The 17,910-nt window shown below is 34.5% G+C and overlaps 1 protein-coding gene and 1 pseudogene across 1 annotated transcript; both read right to left on the bottom strand.

Annotated features, from left to right (window-relative positions):
* Positions 1-688: 688 nt before the first annotated feature.
* LOC108988293 (heavy metal-associated isoprenylated plant protein 7-like) lies at positions 689-5,848 on the bottom strand. Its single transcript, XM_018961521.2, has 5 exons — positions 5,645-5,848; positions 5,307-5,457; positions 4,778-4,971; positions 2,933-3,023; positions 689-1,294 (listed from the first exon to the last, which is right to left on the bottom strand). Exons 1-5 carry the CDS (start codon positions 5,651-5,653, stop codon positions 957-959), a joined length of 783 nt encoding a protein of 260 aa, XP_018817066.1. The 5' UTR covers positions 5,654-5,848; the 3' UTR covers positions 689-956.
* A 5,196-nt stretch (positions 5,849-11,044) lies between these two features.
* LOC108988291 lies at positions 11,045-16,221 on the bottom strand (annotated as a pseudogene).
* Between the last annotated feature and the right edge of the window lie 1,689 nt (positions 16,222-17,910).

Raw genomic sequence — 17,910 nt, 5'->3', positions numbered from 1 at the left:
ATTAGTCTTTAGAATCACTGACTAGGGCTCACTTTGTCGAAGCCCATCTGGGTTTCATCCTGTTTCAAAATCTTGGCAGACATTATAACAAAAATCATAATATATATATATATATATACACAAATTTATTTATTGATGCATTCAATTTATTGTTGACTTGACTCTATCACATCAATAAATTTTAAAAATTATTAAAAACTAACATTTTTTTTTTATAACTATAAAGAACCTCCCAATAGGTGGTGAATGTATTTATACACCAACTTGTACATACTTTACATTGGTTACACTGTAACAAGTTGAAAAGACTTTTAGGCCCTGTCTGGAATTTGGATTGGTCTAATTTTAAATTGAGTCTAACATCTAAACACTAAACTTTTAAATCATTAAATTCATCTCAACTCAAAACCTCTAACCTCTAATTTATACATGAGATTCACTATTTTTTTCAACTCAACACCTCTTTACACGCAGAATTCACAATTTTTTTCAACTTCTCATAAATACATCTAAATTCATCTTAGGTGGGCCTTTCAAAACTCACTACACCATCTCAACTCATTACTAAGAATTCAATTCATTTCAACTCAACTCAACATTCGAACGGGACCTTAGCATTTACGTACGTACATAATAGTGATTAGTCATGGGTTGGAGTTTTTTCTTTGTTTCTTGCCAAAAGTAATTCTGAATGCAATATCAGGCACGACTTTCTCTGCTAAATTAGTTGATACAAAAACTTAGGCCAAAGAAGAAGCTCATGATTACTGTCCAGATACATAGGTACATACTTGAAAGACGGGACATAATTTATATGGCGAGAGCCATTGCATGATTTTCCGTTCTGCAGGCTTATTATCGTATCCTTCAAAGCATATAGAGAAGACTATTGCATAAGGCACAGATGGGGTAAGGGTAACTACAAGTAGTAGTAGTAGTAGTACTGCATGGGGTTTTCACATAACCGAACAAGCATTGGGGTTTTCATCGCTGAAAATCTGTGGTGGGTATGCATACTCCGAGAAGTACTTGGATGGCCAATATTCACTTTTCTTGATGTCACTCTTCTTGTCGTCCTCTGATCCCTTGCCTTCCTCCTCATCTTTCTTTTCTCCTTCTTTGTCTTCCTTCTTTTCTTCTACTTTCTTTTCTTCCTCTTTCTTTTCTTCATCTTTCACTATTGAAGCTTGCTTCTTTGTTCTCTTGTACACATAGTCAACCAGCATCGTTGGTTCGACAACTCCTTTTACTACTACTTGGTCATTGGCTAGGTCAGTTTCTACTGATTCAACGCCTGCGCGCATGCAATACAGTCCAACAGCAGTTAACATCTCATATTGCATTCACAAGATAAAACTTCAAGGAATATGATGAACGATACGACGTTTTTACAATATTTTATAATTGTTTTACAATTCTATTTGGAATAGTGTTTAGTTTTATAAAATTAAAATTTATTTTTAATAAAGTGAGATGTTTATATCTATTAGAAGATAAGTTATCAAAGAATTATGGGTACCATTATCCGGATGGGATATCCAAATCCGGCCATTCAAATCGGGTTGTCTCCAAGCTTAATAAACCTTGAAAAAGAAATTTGAGGCCTAGGCTGCGCACAGGAATTTTATTCAAATGATGATCATGGCACCACTGATCGATATTCGATTTGAGGTGCACGAATATAATTTAGTGTACATAAGACTATTAAGGGTGGCCATTGATTCTACAAATTCCATGGGCAATGAAAACAAAAAATAAAAGCAAAAAGACTAGGATTAACGTTTAGATTCAGAGATGAGTTGAAATGATTTGTAAATAATAGAACAAAATATTGTTAGAATCTTATTTTTTAATATCATTATTATTTTGAGATTTGAAAATGTTGAATTGTTTATTATATTTTGTATGAAAATTTGAAAAAGTTGTAATGATGAGATGAGTTTAGGTGAATTTCCGATCCAAACAGGGGTAGCGGGCTAGTTTGGATAGTGAGATGAGATGATTTTAGATAAAAGTTAAATAAAATATTGTTAGAATATTAGTTTTTATTATTATTAATGTTTTAGGATTTGAAAAAGTTGAATTAGTATTTGAAAAAATTAAATTATTTATTATATATTGTATAAAAATTTGAGAAAGTTGTAATAATGATATAAGATGAGACAAGACACTATCTTAATCCAAACGAGCCCTTAAGCCGACATGATTGGAATAAATTGATTAAGGAATTTTCTTTCAGCGCACAAATTAAAAGTAGTCAAAGTAACCCCAATACTCTGTTTAATTATTCTAGTCAGGGATCTGATGGGCTATCATGATTATGGAATAATTAGTGGGATTAACACTTTTGGTGATAGGCATGCATGTGTTCCACGTTTGGATGTTTGTGTCCAATTAGCAAGTACAATTTGGCTCTTTCGCACTCGACTTAAACAATGACAAAAAGAAAGTCATGTGTAGTAGCTCTTTCATGGGCTTCTACCACATGAACTTCTTAGGTAGGTTTAAGGCCAGCAAATTCAACCCCTGGCCGTCTAATTAGCTACTTACAAGATCCTAAAATTGCAAAATATACTTTGGGTCCGATCGATGGATGCACTATATAAAACATATTTATCGTGATCAACATGATAAACCAGATTTTTGTGCCCATGCATCTATCTAACCTGATCTTTCATTGATTTTGTCTGTGAAACAACGTCTCTAGTTTCGCATACGTACTGTATTGGGCATATAATTAGGCATCTAAGCCATGCATATGACATGATTCTTTGTTCAACTAGTAGTAATTCCATGCATATGACATTCACTCCTGTTAATACAATTGTTTTCCCCCCATTATTTTCAACTTTAATGATAAGACGTGACACTATATATATATATGTAGCAACTCATATTATCAGCAAACGATAATGACAATGTACGTACGTACCTTGTATCTTTCGGATTCGCTTCTGTAAAACTTGAGCGCATGCTTCGCAATGCATTCGGACTTTCAGAACTACTGTTACAACAGCAGGAGGCTGGCAAGAGATCCAATTATATATTTATCAGATACATTAAATTTAAGAATCCGTGCATTTATCAGATATATTAAAGTTATAAGTGTGGGGTGTGTGAGTGAATAGTGATTGATGTATAACATTCTTATTAAAAAATAATGCCTGTTAGATGTCAGATTCTTTATACTTGTTTGCTGATCAGAACTAGATGATCCTTTGAAGCTCTAGCTCTGCCTGTTTGAATAAAAAAATTTGAATGAGCAGATCTAGAATCTGATCACTCAAATTCTCAATCAAAATGCGTTAACAACTTTAGTTACAGGAACAAGCTAGATACACTTTTTTCATCTTCTTTTGGTACTGGTGGGTGAGTAGGGTAGGGTAGCTACGGTTAGACAAACAAAGTGAAAAATGTCGGTCCACCTCGGATTCCAGTCACGTTTATTTGCAGTTGGGTTCAGTTAAAGGGATCACTGCAAGTGGGCTGACTCAAGATCCCAACAGACCCGGCACCCAAGAAGAGTGGACGGTAACAAAGGGCACGACAAGCAGCTTTGAAGATAGTTAGATAGATAAACACATGCAACGCATTGATGTTTTAAAAAATGACTCTATTATACCTGAGGACAAGCAAGCATGTGAATGGCCCTTAAATTTCTCACTCCCTCAGTGTTGTTTTTCATTTTCCATGTAGTACTAAACCGTAAACTAGGGCTAGCTAGAGACTGAACCCGTGACCCCATTTGTTGCACAGGAGGACATCGACATTTGCCCTAGTGGGGCCAGCCGTGGGGTCAAAACCACTGGCTAGTCTTACAATCACTTCTCCTCTGCCTTGTAAAATGTGCCTCTACTTTCTTTGCCGACTTTGTTTTGTTACTTTCATGTCAGCATGAAAACAGCAGCTAACAGTCTTCCCTGTGCATGTAAGAGTGGGTGCGGGTGGAGATTCTAAACAAACAAGACTAGATTCAGTTCATTCAGGTTATAAGTAGTACTAGAGCTAACTTTTTCCAAAACCAAATCTAATTCTTATCGACACATTACTGATGATACAAAATAATGTCTATGTTTGAATTAAGTTTTTAATGCTTTATTAGCAAGTCACAATTTAAGAGTACTGTTAGAGACTTGTGGGCAGGTACCAAGCCAATTGTTGGATCTTAAGACCATTCATATTTGAATTTCCTCCTAAATATTAGGCATTCAGATCAGGGAAAACTTTTCACCTGATTATTTATTGTTTTCTGTATATCACAGCCAAGCATTTATGAGAAATAAATATCTAATTATAGGAACTAACAAATCTTTACTGTAATGTTCATTAACGAGAGTGAGAGTGAAAAGAGAGAGGTGAAGTGAAGGGAGAGAGGGGTAAAGAATTAAATGTTTAAGAAAATTTGTCTGCAAAAGTTATGGTGCTTTTCTAAATTTGAGGAAGTACTATAGGTTATATGCTGTTTGGGACATAGGAAAGTTGATATGGGGGGATTTTTTTATACATTTTATCTAAACCTTAGAGAAATTACATCAGGATTAATGTGGGAGAAATCTAAAAAGAGAGTGGGGGAAAAGTGTTTCCCCTGCAACACTTATCCATCCAAAAAATAGTTAAACAAATGTTTGTGGATCTTCTTTTACACTGATCAGCTTTAAAAACATCTTTACCTTCTCTCTCCATCTCTTTTTGCTTTTCATTCCTTAACCAAACATAATCTTAGTCAAGAGTAATTGATTGTATGGTTAAAAAGTAAGTAAAATTTGTGAATTATTACCTCTTCTTTTTTCTCTTCCTTGGGTTCTTTGTTTTCTTCTTTGTTCTCTTCGGCTGGTTTTGGCAAAGGAGAAATTATCTCTACCTTTCTGCCACTTTTCTTTTGTAGCCTTTCGCACACCTTTATGGGGTCTGCTGCCTTTCCTTTCACCACCACTTTGCTGGCCTTGCTATCTGTGTTTACATCCTCCACTCCTGAGGAAATCAATTTTTTTTTTTAAGAAAAAAATTGCGGTACTTATTTTATATTTCACTTGAGAATATATATAGGCTCTCTCTATTTTTTTTTTTATTGTATTTGATTTATAATATGTGAATAAACTGTGGTTTCATGCATACATGGGTGATGTGTTTTTCAAATATCTCTTGAAACTCATGAGAAAAATCCTAGTTAGGGCTATTATTCTGAGAAAAATGAACCTCATATTCAATGCTCTCGTTCTTCAATATAAGCACATTTCTAAAACTAGATATGTGAGAATTCAAGCAGAGACATAGAATATTAGAACGAGTAGAGAGAAAGTAATGACCTTCAAATCCTTTCAAGGCTCTTGCCACTTTCCTAGCACAAGCCTCACAATGCATATCAACCTTGAGTACAATCTCTTGTGGTTCTTCTTCCTTTTTCCCTTCTGCGTTGCCTTCTTTCTTTTCCTCTTTCTTTTCCTGTTCCTTGTTTTCCTTCAGCAAGATAAAGCATTGGGATATTTTGTCAGAAATGTGAGCTAAGAATCGAACTCTCGCTCCACCCAAAACCGAGTTGTAAAAACAAACAACAGAGCACAAAGTAAATGGAATAACTAATGAGTATGCCCAGAAAATATATATTGAACTAAGTTCAGTTAAAAACAAAAAATAAAAAACTTACTTCACCCATTTCTGTGATGATGATTGCTTGGAAAAGTTTTCTACTTCAGATAATTTATTGGCAAAGGCGAGTTGTTGTGCAAGCAATGGAGACTTGAACCCTTCACCTTCTCTGTCTCTCTCTGTATGTGAAAATGTGTGGGGAAGGGGGGAGGAAGAACATTTAAGGAACATGGGGATTCTGCATCTGACGTGGAGTGTTTAATGCATACTAGACAAAGGTTCTCTGCTGACTCATCATAGTATAAAATGCCCCTCATTTCCTTCTAAATGACTTGTGTGCTGTATCAAAATACTTTCTGTATTAAAAGAACTTGACAAAATGGTCAAATATTTCCTTCACCAACTCTTGACCCATGTCTTTACATTGAGTTCTTTGGTCCTAGCTTATATGACTACATTGATTCTGATTTTTGCATAATTTTAGATCACAAAAACTATTAATAATTAGCTTATCTCCTGCATAATTATTCAAGTTATGCAGTGATTTTTGAATCTTCTGCATAGTAAATTTGGGTCATTAAAGCTAGTCACCTTTACTTCATCTTTTTTGGTTCTCTCTCCAATAATTTCAGTTAAAAAAAATTTCTTATCAATTACTATTCATCACTTCACACGTCACATCTTATAAAAAATACTCGCATATATTATGAAAAATATTACCACACCTTATAAAAAAGTTATAAATATAAACTATAAGAATAAATAGTAGCGAATGCATAACATTCTTTATTTCAATTTCAAATTTTTATATCATGTATTCATAGAATATCCTCTGTAAAAGATGTAATCCCAAGATTAGGATGCCATGACTATGAATTCCAATTTGCAGGAAAAGGTAGGTGACTACATAGTTTTTCAATTTCAATCAACATTAGTTTGCTCGGTTTTTAGCTTTAGGTGCATACTTTAGGAGCTGATTGAGGTGTTCACCAGCAAAGCTGAACAAAAGTCCAAAAAGATCTTGATAAGGATACCCCTTTTTCATGATTAGTGTTAAACAAAGGCAAGATGATGCAATCCTGCCCATGCCAAATGTAACGTGCTCTCTTTCTGCATAATATTTATATATATATATATATATTTTTAAAATATGAGTAATTTTACATATAATTGTGAAGTATATAAATGTCGTATAATCATTTTGAAAAAGAGTAAAGTCTATTATTAAAAAATTATTTTTTTCATGTGAATCTTATATTTTATTTATTTATTTTAAAATAATTACGCAAACATTTCATAATTCACAATTATAAATATTATATTAGGTAGCCCAAAGGGTAAATCAAAACATAAACAACAATAAATGCCATTACTTTTTTTTTTTTTTTGGGTCCCAATTCAGGATGTAGTACATGTCCCAAACCCATTGTATTTTATATTAAGAAGGTGAAAGAAATGAAAAATGTGGGAGTTGTTTTATAAAAAAAAAAAAAAGATGTGGATGTCAGAATACCAAATGTAAATGTTCAAAATTATAGAGGATGGAGCCCACAGTTTTGGATTCCAAGCCCAAAGTGATGGTGAAGCAGCTAGCCGGATACCCAACCTATGGTCTGCCTGGGAATGCTATCAGTATCAGTATCTGTGGAAAAAATAAATAAATAAAAGGTCGAATCGGATTGGGACCCAGATATGAACTTAAGACCACTCTTTGGAAGCCACGTGTCACGATAAGCATTATCGTCCGTTGAATCTCCAAAGGGCACGAAAGTGGTACAGGAAAAAGAGAGGGAAAGCAAAGCCGAGAGGTGTGACGATTGTTCCCTGTAGAATGTCTTTATGCAGACAAGTTGAAGGCCACCTAACCCTAAAGATAAATATATATATATATATATATATATATTATCTATCTTCTACTGATTTATCTCTTAATTTAACTGTTTATATATTTTATTTTATTTTTTTAATTATTTTTTATTAAATAATTAAAGAAATCACTATTAATATATTGATATTTTTTTATCTTTTAAAAATGTTTAAGCATGTTTAAAAAACATTTTAAAAAATATTTAAAAAAAAATGCAATTTGCATAATTGGGTTAGAAATCATCTGATATCATTTTATTTTATTTTATCTTATCTCATGACTATTTAAACAGAAATAACTTGAGTGGCATAATAGCACTAAAAAAAATATTATATCCATTTTAATTTCTTCAACTCACTATTTCTATGGCAAATAAAGACAGTCCCTCCATTTGGGGAAAAACATAATAATAATAATTTTATGGTAATTTTTCACACAGAATTAAAGCCATAATTGTTTTTTTACTATGATAAATACAATATAGGGTCCATTTAGAATCCTTTCATTTTGTGTACATTGCATAAAAAAATAGTCCTTTTATTTGCAGTTATATTAGTTTTTTTTTTATTTCGTATTTTAACTTTTTATTTGAACCACGATCAAAATATTATGTATATATACATCATGAGTACCACTTGAATTAATACATACAGAATCGTATTTTGGAATAATAAAAGAACATTTTCTTCCATACCTTGTAAACGTGAATATTTTTTTAAAAAATAAAAATTTATTATCAATCACTATTCACTATTTCATACCTTATAAAAAATATTTTCATTCTTTATAAAAAAAAAAAATTATAGATGTGAGATGTAAGAATGAATAAAATAGACTGTTTTGGTAAGATATAAAGGGGGCTTGTATAATTGCATAAAAAGAAACGAAGATGAATAAAAGACACACAACTTTCTTTGAGATAAAGATCAAAAGCTGATGCCGATATCGTGAAAGCTAGCTAGCAAGCAAGATCAGCCCATATATATTCACAAACTGACGATTCCATTATCTCAATTATGATATGGACTTGTCTAAGAAATTATTTATATTTTATACGATGTTATATATATTATAAGAAACTTATTTATTTATTAATAATTATTTTTTTGTTAAAATGATTTTTTATTAATTATAAATCTAATAAAAAATCTATTCACAACAGTGTTTGGAGAACCTGTACAGATCCGTATCCTACGTGGCACGAAACGGATTTCGTTTTGCATTTTGAATCCCATAAAATGCATTGATTAAAATAAGGGTTTTGCTAGATACGAGTTCGTGCACCATATCGCGTATCGATAATTTTTTTTATTTAAAAAATAATGAAAAAATTTTTTTTGAGAGAAGAAGAAAATCTCCTATATCATAAAAATTATTTTTATCTTTAATTCACATCATTTTATTAAATATATATATATATATTACATATTAATATTGATGTACGAATTGGTGCACAAACTTATTTACAATCAAATTTTTCCATAAAATAAAAAGCATGTTTGGTTGGTTGGCTGGCTGGTGTAATGGGCAGTCCAAGGAGCTATACGTAGAGCTCTAGCGTACCCAAGCCTGCCTGGGCTCAGTCCAAGTACTGCTTTGTTGGCATGTCTGTGTCATGGATCAACTATTATCTCCGTACATCTACGACTTATTGCGTACTCAATTTGAATTTTGAGCACAGTATCTGAAACTGTTACAAGCCTGCATACACCTGACCTCAAAGGCTAGACATGCAATAGAGCATACAATTAATTAAACAAGGAGACACCATGCATATAACTTTTTTCTTTCCTTTTTTACTGGTAAAACCACACGCACCAATCGGCTCTTGAATTCACAATCTCACCATCCAACACATTATTGTAGGAGAAAATGCCATTGGAGCTACACCTCAAAGGCTAGACATTAGACCATACAATTAAGCAAGCTTCATGTTTTGCAGGCCCAGACAAGGAACAATTATCTTCTAATTTCTGTAATGTAATCGATGATTACACTTAATCATTCAATCTTTTGTAAAAAAATAAATTATCCAAAAAATAATATCCAAAGTCTCAAGATTCTCAATACATAAACAATCGTGCTTCATTTCTTTAAAACTTGAACCACATTTATGTTGGGTTATGTGGAGGTTGGTTGTGAGCTGAGAATACGTCAAGCTGAGAGTTTGCTTGACATGGCACTTGAGCGAAGCTCGAGTAGAGAGTTCGCTCGAGTAGCACTCGACATTGGGTTGAGCTTCGCTTGAGGTGCGCTCAATAGTTGGCTCGAGTAAACGACTAATAGAAAGTTTGCTTAAGACTCGCTCAACAGATCACCGATCGACCAAATGTTGGACAGAAATTTCTATTCAAGCGAATAATCCAGAAATTTACCATCTTAGGGTTTTTCCACTGTTTACTATATATATATGTATGTTATTTTGTTTGAAAAGATGAGATTGAACAAGAGAGAATGAGAAATGACAATTTTGGAGCTCTAGAGAGAGAGAGTTGAGATTCTGAGTAGAGAAGAGCTCTTGTAACTTATTGTGTATTGGAAATCTCTTTGAATAAAATTCTCTGCAGCTCCGTGGATGTAGACATGTTGCCCAACCACGTAAATCTTGTGTTGTATGATTGATTCCTACGTTTCTGCATTTATATTTTCACTATCTTCTCGCTATCATTGTTTGTGGTTGTGTTATTTCCTCAACAATTGGTATCAGAGCTCCAAGTTTTGGGATTCAGCATTGAAAGAGAACAATGCCTGGAGAAGAAGTGAAGGTTGGAATCAAGAAGTTCGATGGCACAGGTTTCGAATACTAGAGGATGCAATTCGTGGATTATCTTTACAGAAAGAATCTCCATTTTAGGAAGAATCTCATCTTCCTATGTTGGGAAAGAAGCTGGATAGTATGGATGATGTTGATTGGAACATGTTAGATCGACTGCTTTTGGGGGTTATACGACTCACCCTATCGAGATCAGTGGCGCATAACGTTATTAAAAGGAGAACCACAACGGGTCTTAATGCGGCTTTGGCTGATATGTATGAAAAGTCAGTGACGAGTAACAAGATGCACCTAATGAAGAAACTGTTGAGTCTCAGAATGACAGAAAGCACGTCTATGAGTAGAGAGAGAGAGGGGTGCCCTAGAGAGAGAGTTGAGATTGAGTAGAAGGGAGCTCCTGTAGCTCATTGTGTATTGTAAATCTCTGCTGAATAAAATCCCCTGCAGCTCCATGAACGTAGACAAATTGCCGAATCACGTAAATCTTGTATCAAGTGATTGATTCCTATGTTTTTACATTTATATTTTCATTGTCTTCTAGCTATCGTTCTTTGTGGGTTGTGTTATTTCCCCAACAATTTAGCCACTCAATCTAAATAGGTACAAAATCCTTATTTAGGACAATTATGTGCATGCCTCTGCGTGTGTGTGCGTGTGAGAGTGAGAGAGATAGTGAGTTGGGGGGGGGGGTGTCTTCAAACTGTTTGGTAGTATAAATTATGAAAGAAAAAAAAAATAAAAATGAGGTTCCTTTATATAGATAAGCTTGTTGGGTGGGAGTAACTAACCGCCGACTGATATGTTGCCACTTCAATTTCTTAATTTGCATGCAACTCATGCCCAACACCATTTCCCAGAGTACCGATCTGGGTAGGTGTTGGACCTTGATTCTTCACAGCAGCAACCTTCTTAGCAGCCTCTTTTAAAGCATCAAATGCCACGTAATAAATGTGGATAGATTTTGCCCCTTCTTCCACATATTTGATTGTTTCTTGATGTAGATTGTTATACTGCACTGTTAAATATTCTTGAGAACTATTTGGCAACTCTAAAGCATGTTCATCCGACACAGCTCCACTATTGGCATTCCTTGTCCATCATTTCAATATATACTGAGATGGAAGAGTAAGAACATTTTTTGCTCTAAAAACGGCTAATATATGCCAACAAATAATACATGAATACTCAAACACCTGGCAGTTGCAGTTAGCTTTCATCTCAACAGAATTGAAAGTCACATTGTGTGCTTTGTGGTCTTCCCCAAATTTGGACACCCGGTATGTGGTAACAGCTCCTGAGTCATCAATTTTGGTTGCAGGATTAGCAAGGGTCTCAACCAGTTCCTCTTGGAATTTCCTGAATATTCTCCTTTTATAAAGATTTGCATCTTGTTTTTTCATAGGAGATGGTGTCTTCAGAACTGGGCTGGTGTTATTAGTATCATAATCTGCCTTCAATTCCATGTCATGCCAACTTGCTATAGCTTTCTCGTATTGCTTCATCAACATTTGTATGGTGGTTGATACATTCACATAACCATTGAAGAACAAATTTAAAGGTTCACTTCCATCACCTCTAGATATCTCTCCAAAGAAAGTGTCTCGCATGCAAACTGGTAGCCAATGTTGTCTTGCATTGTACATTGATTAGAGCCATTCACTATCCATAATATAGTATCTCTCCAGCAGTGATTGCCAGCATGAATCAAACTCATTAATTGTCTTTGTCTCAGTAATGCACTTCTTAAATTATGTTTCAAAAGTAGGATGAGACAGATACAGATGAGCCAGTTTCTCCCGTGTTTCTCTAAATATGGCAGACAAACATAAACATTGGCGGGTTTCAGGAAGAACTTGTCCAACAACAACTTGTAAGAGTGGGTTTGGGTAGCTTGTTATAGAGACAGGGCATTGTCCAGACATTGCACGAAGCCAGGTTTACAATAGCTAGATGTAGGAGGACTTAAACTCGTCGAGAATTAAAGCGCAACCAAACAACACTGGCTGCCCTTGACGATTATACCCTGTGAACGAGGAAAATGGCACCCTATACCCATTCATCTTGTACGTTGTGTCAAATATGACGGTATCCCAAGAGTACGAATTGTTCATTATGGATGTTGCATCTGCCCAGAATATATTTCCACCAGTGTGATCATTATCACCCTGAACTGCATAGAAGAAAGCCGGATTCTCTTCATTCATCCGCTTCAAGTGGTCCAATATTTGTCTCTAATCAAGTAAGAGAGTTGCTATGGACACGTCAGACAATCCCTTTTTGGGACTCCTTTGTCCAACACACATGCACACATGTGTTTCATTGATTTACTAAACTGCTCTGAGTTCCAAAACTAAACCCAAAAATCAAAATTATTGAAAATCAAAGGCTGAAATTTTTTCCCTCTTTGTGCCCATCGACGACCTTCTCTACCCTCGACGACGTCCTCCACCATCGACAAAGTCACATACTCCACTACTCTTTGACAATCTACTCTACCATCAACGGAGTCACAGAAAACTTTCCATCGCCAGCTTTCTCAGTGATAACAACCAATTAATGTTTGAGAATAATCAACTTGATTGCTGTTTTTTATTGAATTAAGCATAATCAACAATACCCTTGAAACAATCAAGATCCTTGATAAATTATTGTCACATGTTCATTACATTGTATCTCAATGACATGTAAAATTCATCCCACATCTACTTATTCAATTCAGAGAGCAAGAGATGACAAGATAAACTAGAAAAAAAAATCAATATAAACTTAAAGCAGCGTAAATCAACCTCATAGGCTATAGCAGATGAAATTACCCAAGTACCCCTGTATTGTAACGCAGCGAAAATATCTATAAATTCACTTAATAAATTGTTTAGTCGTTAATCATGTAATTATTTAATAATTAAGCAATAGTAAAGTAAATAAATTGCATAATACCAAGATTGATATCGAATGGAAACCCTTTAAAGAACTCTTTAAATGTAAACCATACGGGACAACCAAACTCAGAAAAGTCAATTTTATTATTTAAAAATCAATTACAAGTAAAGCTCAATTATAAAATCTTTGTCAATTGACACTCTTACTTCACTAGACAAATGACCTATTTGTCTTCTATCGCAGTAGCAGTCAGAACCTCTAAAGATCTTCAAACATTGATTTTTCTCCTGAAACTCCAATGACTAAAACTCGACCAATCAATTTTCCAACATGGAGCATGATCACACTCTTTAAAAGAAACAATATGAAAATTCTCTAATGAATTTTCTCACCAAAATATGCACTGGAAAGTGCTATAGAAAATATCCAGATTTGAATCTTTATAGATACTAACCAATATGATCCTTTAAATAAACAATTAGAAAGAAGTTTTAGTTTCAATAGAACTCTATTGATGGATCAAATCTGTTGCGAAGACATCTCCGGATGGAATGCTAACATTTTGCGATAAATCTTCTCTGCAATAACAGATTTTAGTTCAACCTCTTCTCTAGATAATTGTAGATTCTTTGGGACTTAATTTTCACACTTATGACTTATCTAAACAACATTTAATACCTCCTAGATAAATTTAATATTGTTATAGATAAAATTAATAAATAATTTACATTCATCCAAAATTACAAACTTTTTTTTTTTTTTAAACATCCAAAATTACAAACTTAATGATAGGATAAACTCTACCATTTTAGTCACCCAATTCTACCCAAACTTATCAACTTACACCTAGTCCTAACCAAACTTTTACATCTACAGTAGACAAGCTCATACCATAAAACAAGAATTGATGCTCTTATTGAAAGCTCATAGCAGGAATCGTTTTACCTTGTTGAGGGCAAACTTCAATGATGAAGGGTAGACTCCAGCTGGCGAAGGTGACGACGACGATTGAGGAAAGGGAAGGGAAAGGGCGACTGAAGAAGGGGAAAGAGATGGACGACGGTTCTGAGGATGAGGAGGGGACGATGTTTCTGAGAGGGCAAGCTCATACCATAAAACAAGAATTGATGCTCTTATTGAAAGTTTATAGCAAGAATCATTTTACCTTGTTAAGGGTGAACTCCAGCTGACGAAGGGTGGACTCCAACTGACAAAGGTGACAACGACGATTGATGAAGAAGAAGGGGTCGGATGATTGAGGAAGGGGAAGGAGATGGACGACGGTTATGAGGAGTGGAAAAGGACAACGGTTCTAAGAGGGCAAGCTCTTACCATAAAACAAGAATTGATGCTCTTATTGAAAGCTCATAGCAAGAATCATTTTACCTTGTTGAGGGCAAACTCCAGTTGACAAAGGGCGGACTCCAGCTAACGAAGGTGACGATGACGATGACTGAGGAAGGGGAAGGGGACGGACGACTAAGGAAGGAGAAGGGGACGAACGACTGAGGAAGGGGAAAAAGATGGACAATGGTTCTAAGGAGGGGGAGGGGATGACCGTTCTGAGAGGACAACGAAGGCAGATTCAGAGGCGACTGCTTTGGGGCTTAAGGCTTAGAGAGTAAAGTTGATTTCTTCCTTTCCCACTCACGAGTTTAGACGAATTTAGACAGAGAGCTGTTTTCACTTAAACGAAATGATTCGTTTCATTTAAGTGAGGTCTGCATATGCAGTCCCCATTCAGGGACTATAAATAGAATTTTTCAATAAGTAATTATTAGATATGGTATATTTTTGGGCCTGATTTAATTTTACAAACTTTTTAAACTATTTCACATGACATTTTATTTCATCTCAATATCTAAATATCATTTAAACACACAAATATTTTTTAATTTCAATTTGTCAACTTTTCATCTTTTTTATCTAATCATTACAACTTTTCCAAAATTTCAAACAAAACCCAAAAAATAATTCATTTTTTTTAAATTTCAAAACAAAAATAATATTAAAAATTATATTATAACCCTCTTTCAACTTTATAATTTTTTTATATAATTTTTTATTTCTTCTTTTCCAAAACCCATGAAACTTCTTACCTCAAATAATTTCATTATTATTCACAAATTATCTTATTATTATTTACAGATTTCTCATCTCATCTCATTTTGTATGTGTAACCAAATGAGGCCTTAATCTATCATATTATTAAATATTAATAATTACAAAACAATTTTAACATTATTATATATTGTGATCTATTAAGACTATATATCATATAATTTGTATTCCGAAACTGCATAATATTTTTTTATTAAATCTTAGATTAGTAATAATTAGTTTTATATGCGAGAATTTGTCACGAGTTATAGGTTGAATTAACATCATGTCTTGATGCATGTTGCTAAGTTATTGAACGGTGACGGAAGAGTGTGGCTACCAAAGAGAGACGCATGCAAGATTTTATGATAATAAAGATATCTTTAGGATATAATCAAATTTAATAGCTTTCAAGCTTTTGGATTAATAGTTAAGCTTGAAATGAGGTATGGTGATTTTTTTTTTTTCTCCGAATGACTTATCTATTATATCCATTCACATATTGTATAGTAGTGTTTATGCATTTATGTATCATAAATCTTGTTATTCTCAATCACACTTTCTAATATGATTAATAAATTTTAAGTAATTTTACATGTCAACTGTTTATAATGTACCACAATGACAGATAACTACAATAATAAAATATGAAATGAATAATATTATTTTTTTTATTCTTACCCCTCACGATCAATTACCAAAGTTTATAAGCCTAAGAAATCTAATAGAAAAAAAAAAAAAAAAAAGAGTACCTAGCAAGAGATGACACTGTAGATCCCATTCCATACATTTTGAGATATAACGTATTCGAAAATGGTTGTCCATTTGGTTTATATTGGGCCAAAAACGAACTGATTCATGAAGATTTTGTTGCATTTTTTATGGTGGGCAATTGGATGGGCTGGTTGGGGTTGTACATGGCCGGAACCATCTCTCAGCACCCGGCCTAAAAGCCCAGCCCAGCTCACCTCAGCCCAGGACTCAGTCTCTTAGATGGTAAGCGAGTACGATACATTGAAAAAGATCGTCAGAGAACAAAAATGACAATTAATAATATTGTTTTCCATAATTTTTTTTTAAGAATAAGTCAATGCACGCACTTTATCTTAGATTATTAATTATGCGTGTTATGGTTATCAGTTTTCCAAGGACTATGAACATGAAAAGGCCGTAAGAAAATTAATTATAAAGGAGGAAAAGACAGTAATTAAGTACGCACGAGTAGCTTGGACTTATTACATTGCAGATTCATCCAGTACTACTGCATTTATAAATTGGAGAAAAATTAGGTAAATGCAATGAGTGGCCGGGGGGTCCAAATTTAGTTGCATTTATGTTGGATGGTTGGATGGGTTTGTCCGGGTTGGACAACGCGTCCAGTCTCAGCACTCAAAACTGGGGGCCTCCTACAGTCACAGAGAGGATCCAATGATGATAAATTCTTCTCTCTTTTCTCTCTAGAGAGGCGAAGTGCGAAGGGTGCGCGAGTGGCATGTAAAGACGGTTATAACAAATTTTGACTTTTAGGGAGACCACGGCGAGGGATTTTTGAGTGGAAACAAAGATAAAAGGAAAATGACAGTAGTGGTGCACGGCGGTGGCTACGGAGGTAGAAGTTTTTTTCGGTGAGTTTTTTTTGGAAGGTCTGAGAGTGAAAAAATTTTGTACGGATTTCACATGGAGGGAATAGAGGAGAAATGAAAGGGATTTAGGTTGATGGAGGAAGAGCAGGTCGAAATTGAACTTGAGAAGGATCCCTCGGCAGAGCTAGTGAGCAAAGAACATAGGAGTTTGTTGGAGAAGATTTGTTCCTCAAGGTCAATCAGCAAAGAGGTGCTCGGGTTGACATTTGCGAGGGTATGGTGAATCAGTAAGGCAGCGACGTTTATTGAGGTAGAAAAACAAATTGGATTCTATAAAAAGAAGGTTACATATGGAGAGTTGCTTTGTTGTTGAAGCAGTGGGGAAAAGTGGAGGAATGACTGGACAGGGCAATGGCTAATTCAGTTTGGTCCAATCTTTACAAAGATACATGGGTGGAGGTGTTGGCAGTAAGAACATCATATCATAAACCTTTACTAATGCACATCATGAAGCTGAAAGGTAAGAGATGGGAAAGGAAGAGAGGGTTTAATTATGAGGCAGGTTGGGCACTAGAAAAAGAATGTGAGAGGATCATAAAGGAAGCTTGGGAGAAGAAAGTAACAACAACCCCTCAAGCAAGCTCTGTGATGAGTTTATTACAGAAAAGTGGTGTAGCTCTACAGAGATAGAAAAAAAAGAATAGGCTGGAAGGTGATAAGGAGATAGAAGTTAATATTAAGTTGTTACAGGGATTACAAAGGGAGGAAAATGGTAGTAACATAAATCAGATAAGAAGGGTAAAAGAAAAGCTGAACCTACTTTTGGAAATGGAAGACCTTAAATGGAAACAAAGGGCTAAATGCAATTGGTATAAGCATGGGGATAAGAATACAAAATATTTACATACTTGTGCCAACCAAAGAAGGAAAAAGAGCTTCATTAGTTCAGCGTATGATGAAGACAACAGAAGAATGGAGGGTTTTTCAGATGTGGAAGCAACTTTTAGAGGTTATTTTGAAAGTTTGTTTCAGACATAGAGAAATGTTTGGTAGGGATGGAAGCAAAGGTTTCAACTGAAATGAATGACTCTTTGATGAAAAGTTTCACTAGAGCAGAGGTG

This window comes from Juglans regia, chromosome 3 (genome assembly GCF_001411555.2).
Source record: "Juglans regia cultivar Chandler chromosome 3, Walnut 2.0, whole genome shotgun sequence".
Classification (NCBI taxonomy): Eukaryota; Viridiplantae; Streptophyta; class Magnoliopsida; order Fagales; family Juglandaceae; genus Juglans; species Juglans regia.
The sequence above is the reverse complement of the archived record's forward strand: the minus strand, read 5'-3'. Positions and strand labels throughout refer to the sequence as shown.

What these genes read in the sequence shown, in the direction of transcription:
- LOC108988293 (XM_018961521.2), bottom strand. An exon ending in AGCCTTGAAAGGATTTGAAG is followed by an intron (nt 4,972 to 5,306) that starts GTCATTACTTTC and finishes TGATTTCCTCAG; the next exon opens with GAGTGGAGGATGTAAACACA. An exon ending in AGGAAGAGAAAAAAGAAGAG is followed by an intron (nt 3,024 to 4,777) that starts GTAATAATTCAC and finishes ATCTCTTGCCAG; the next exon opens with CCTCCTGCTGTTGTAACAGT.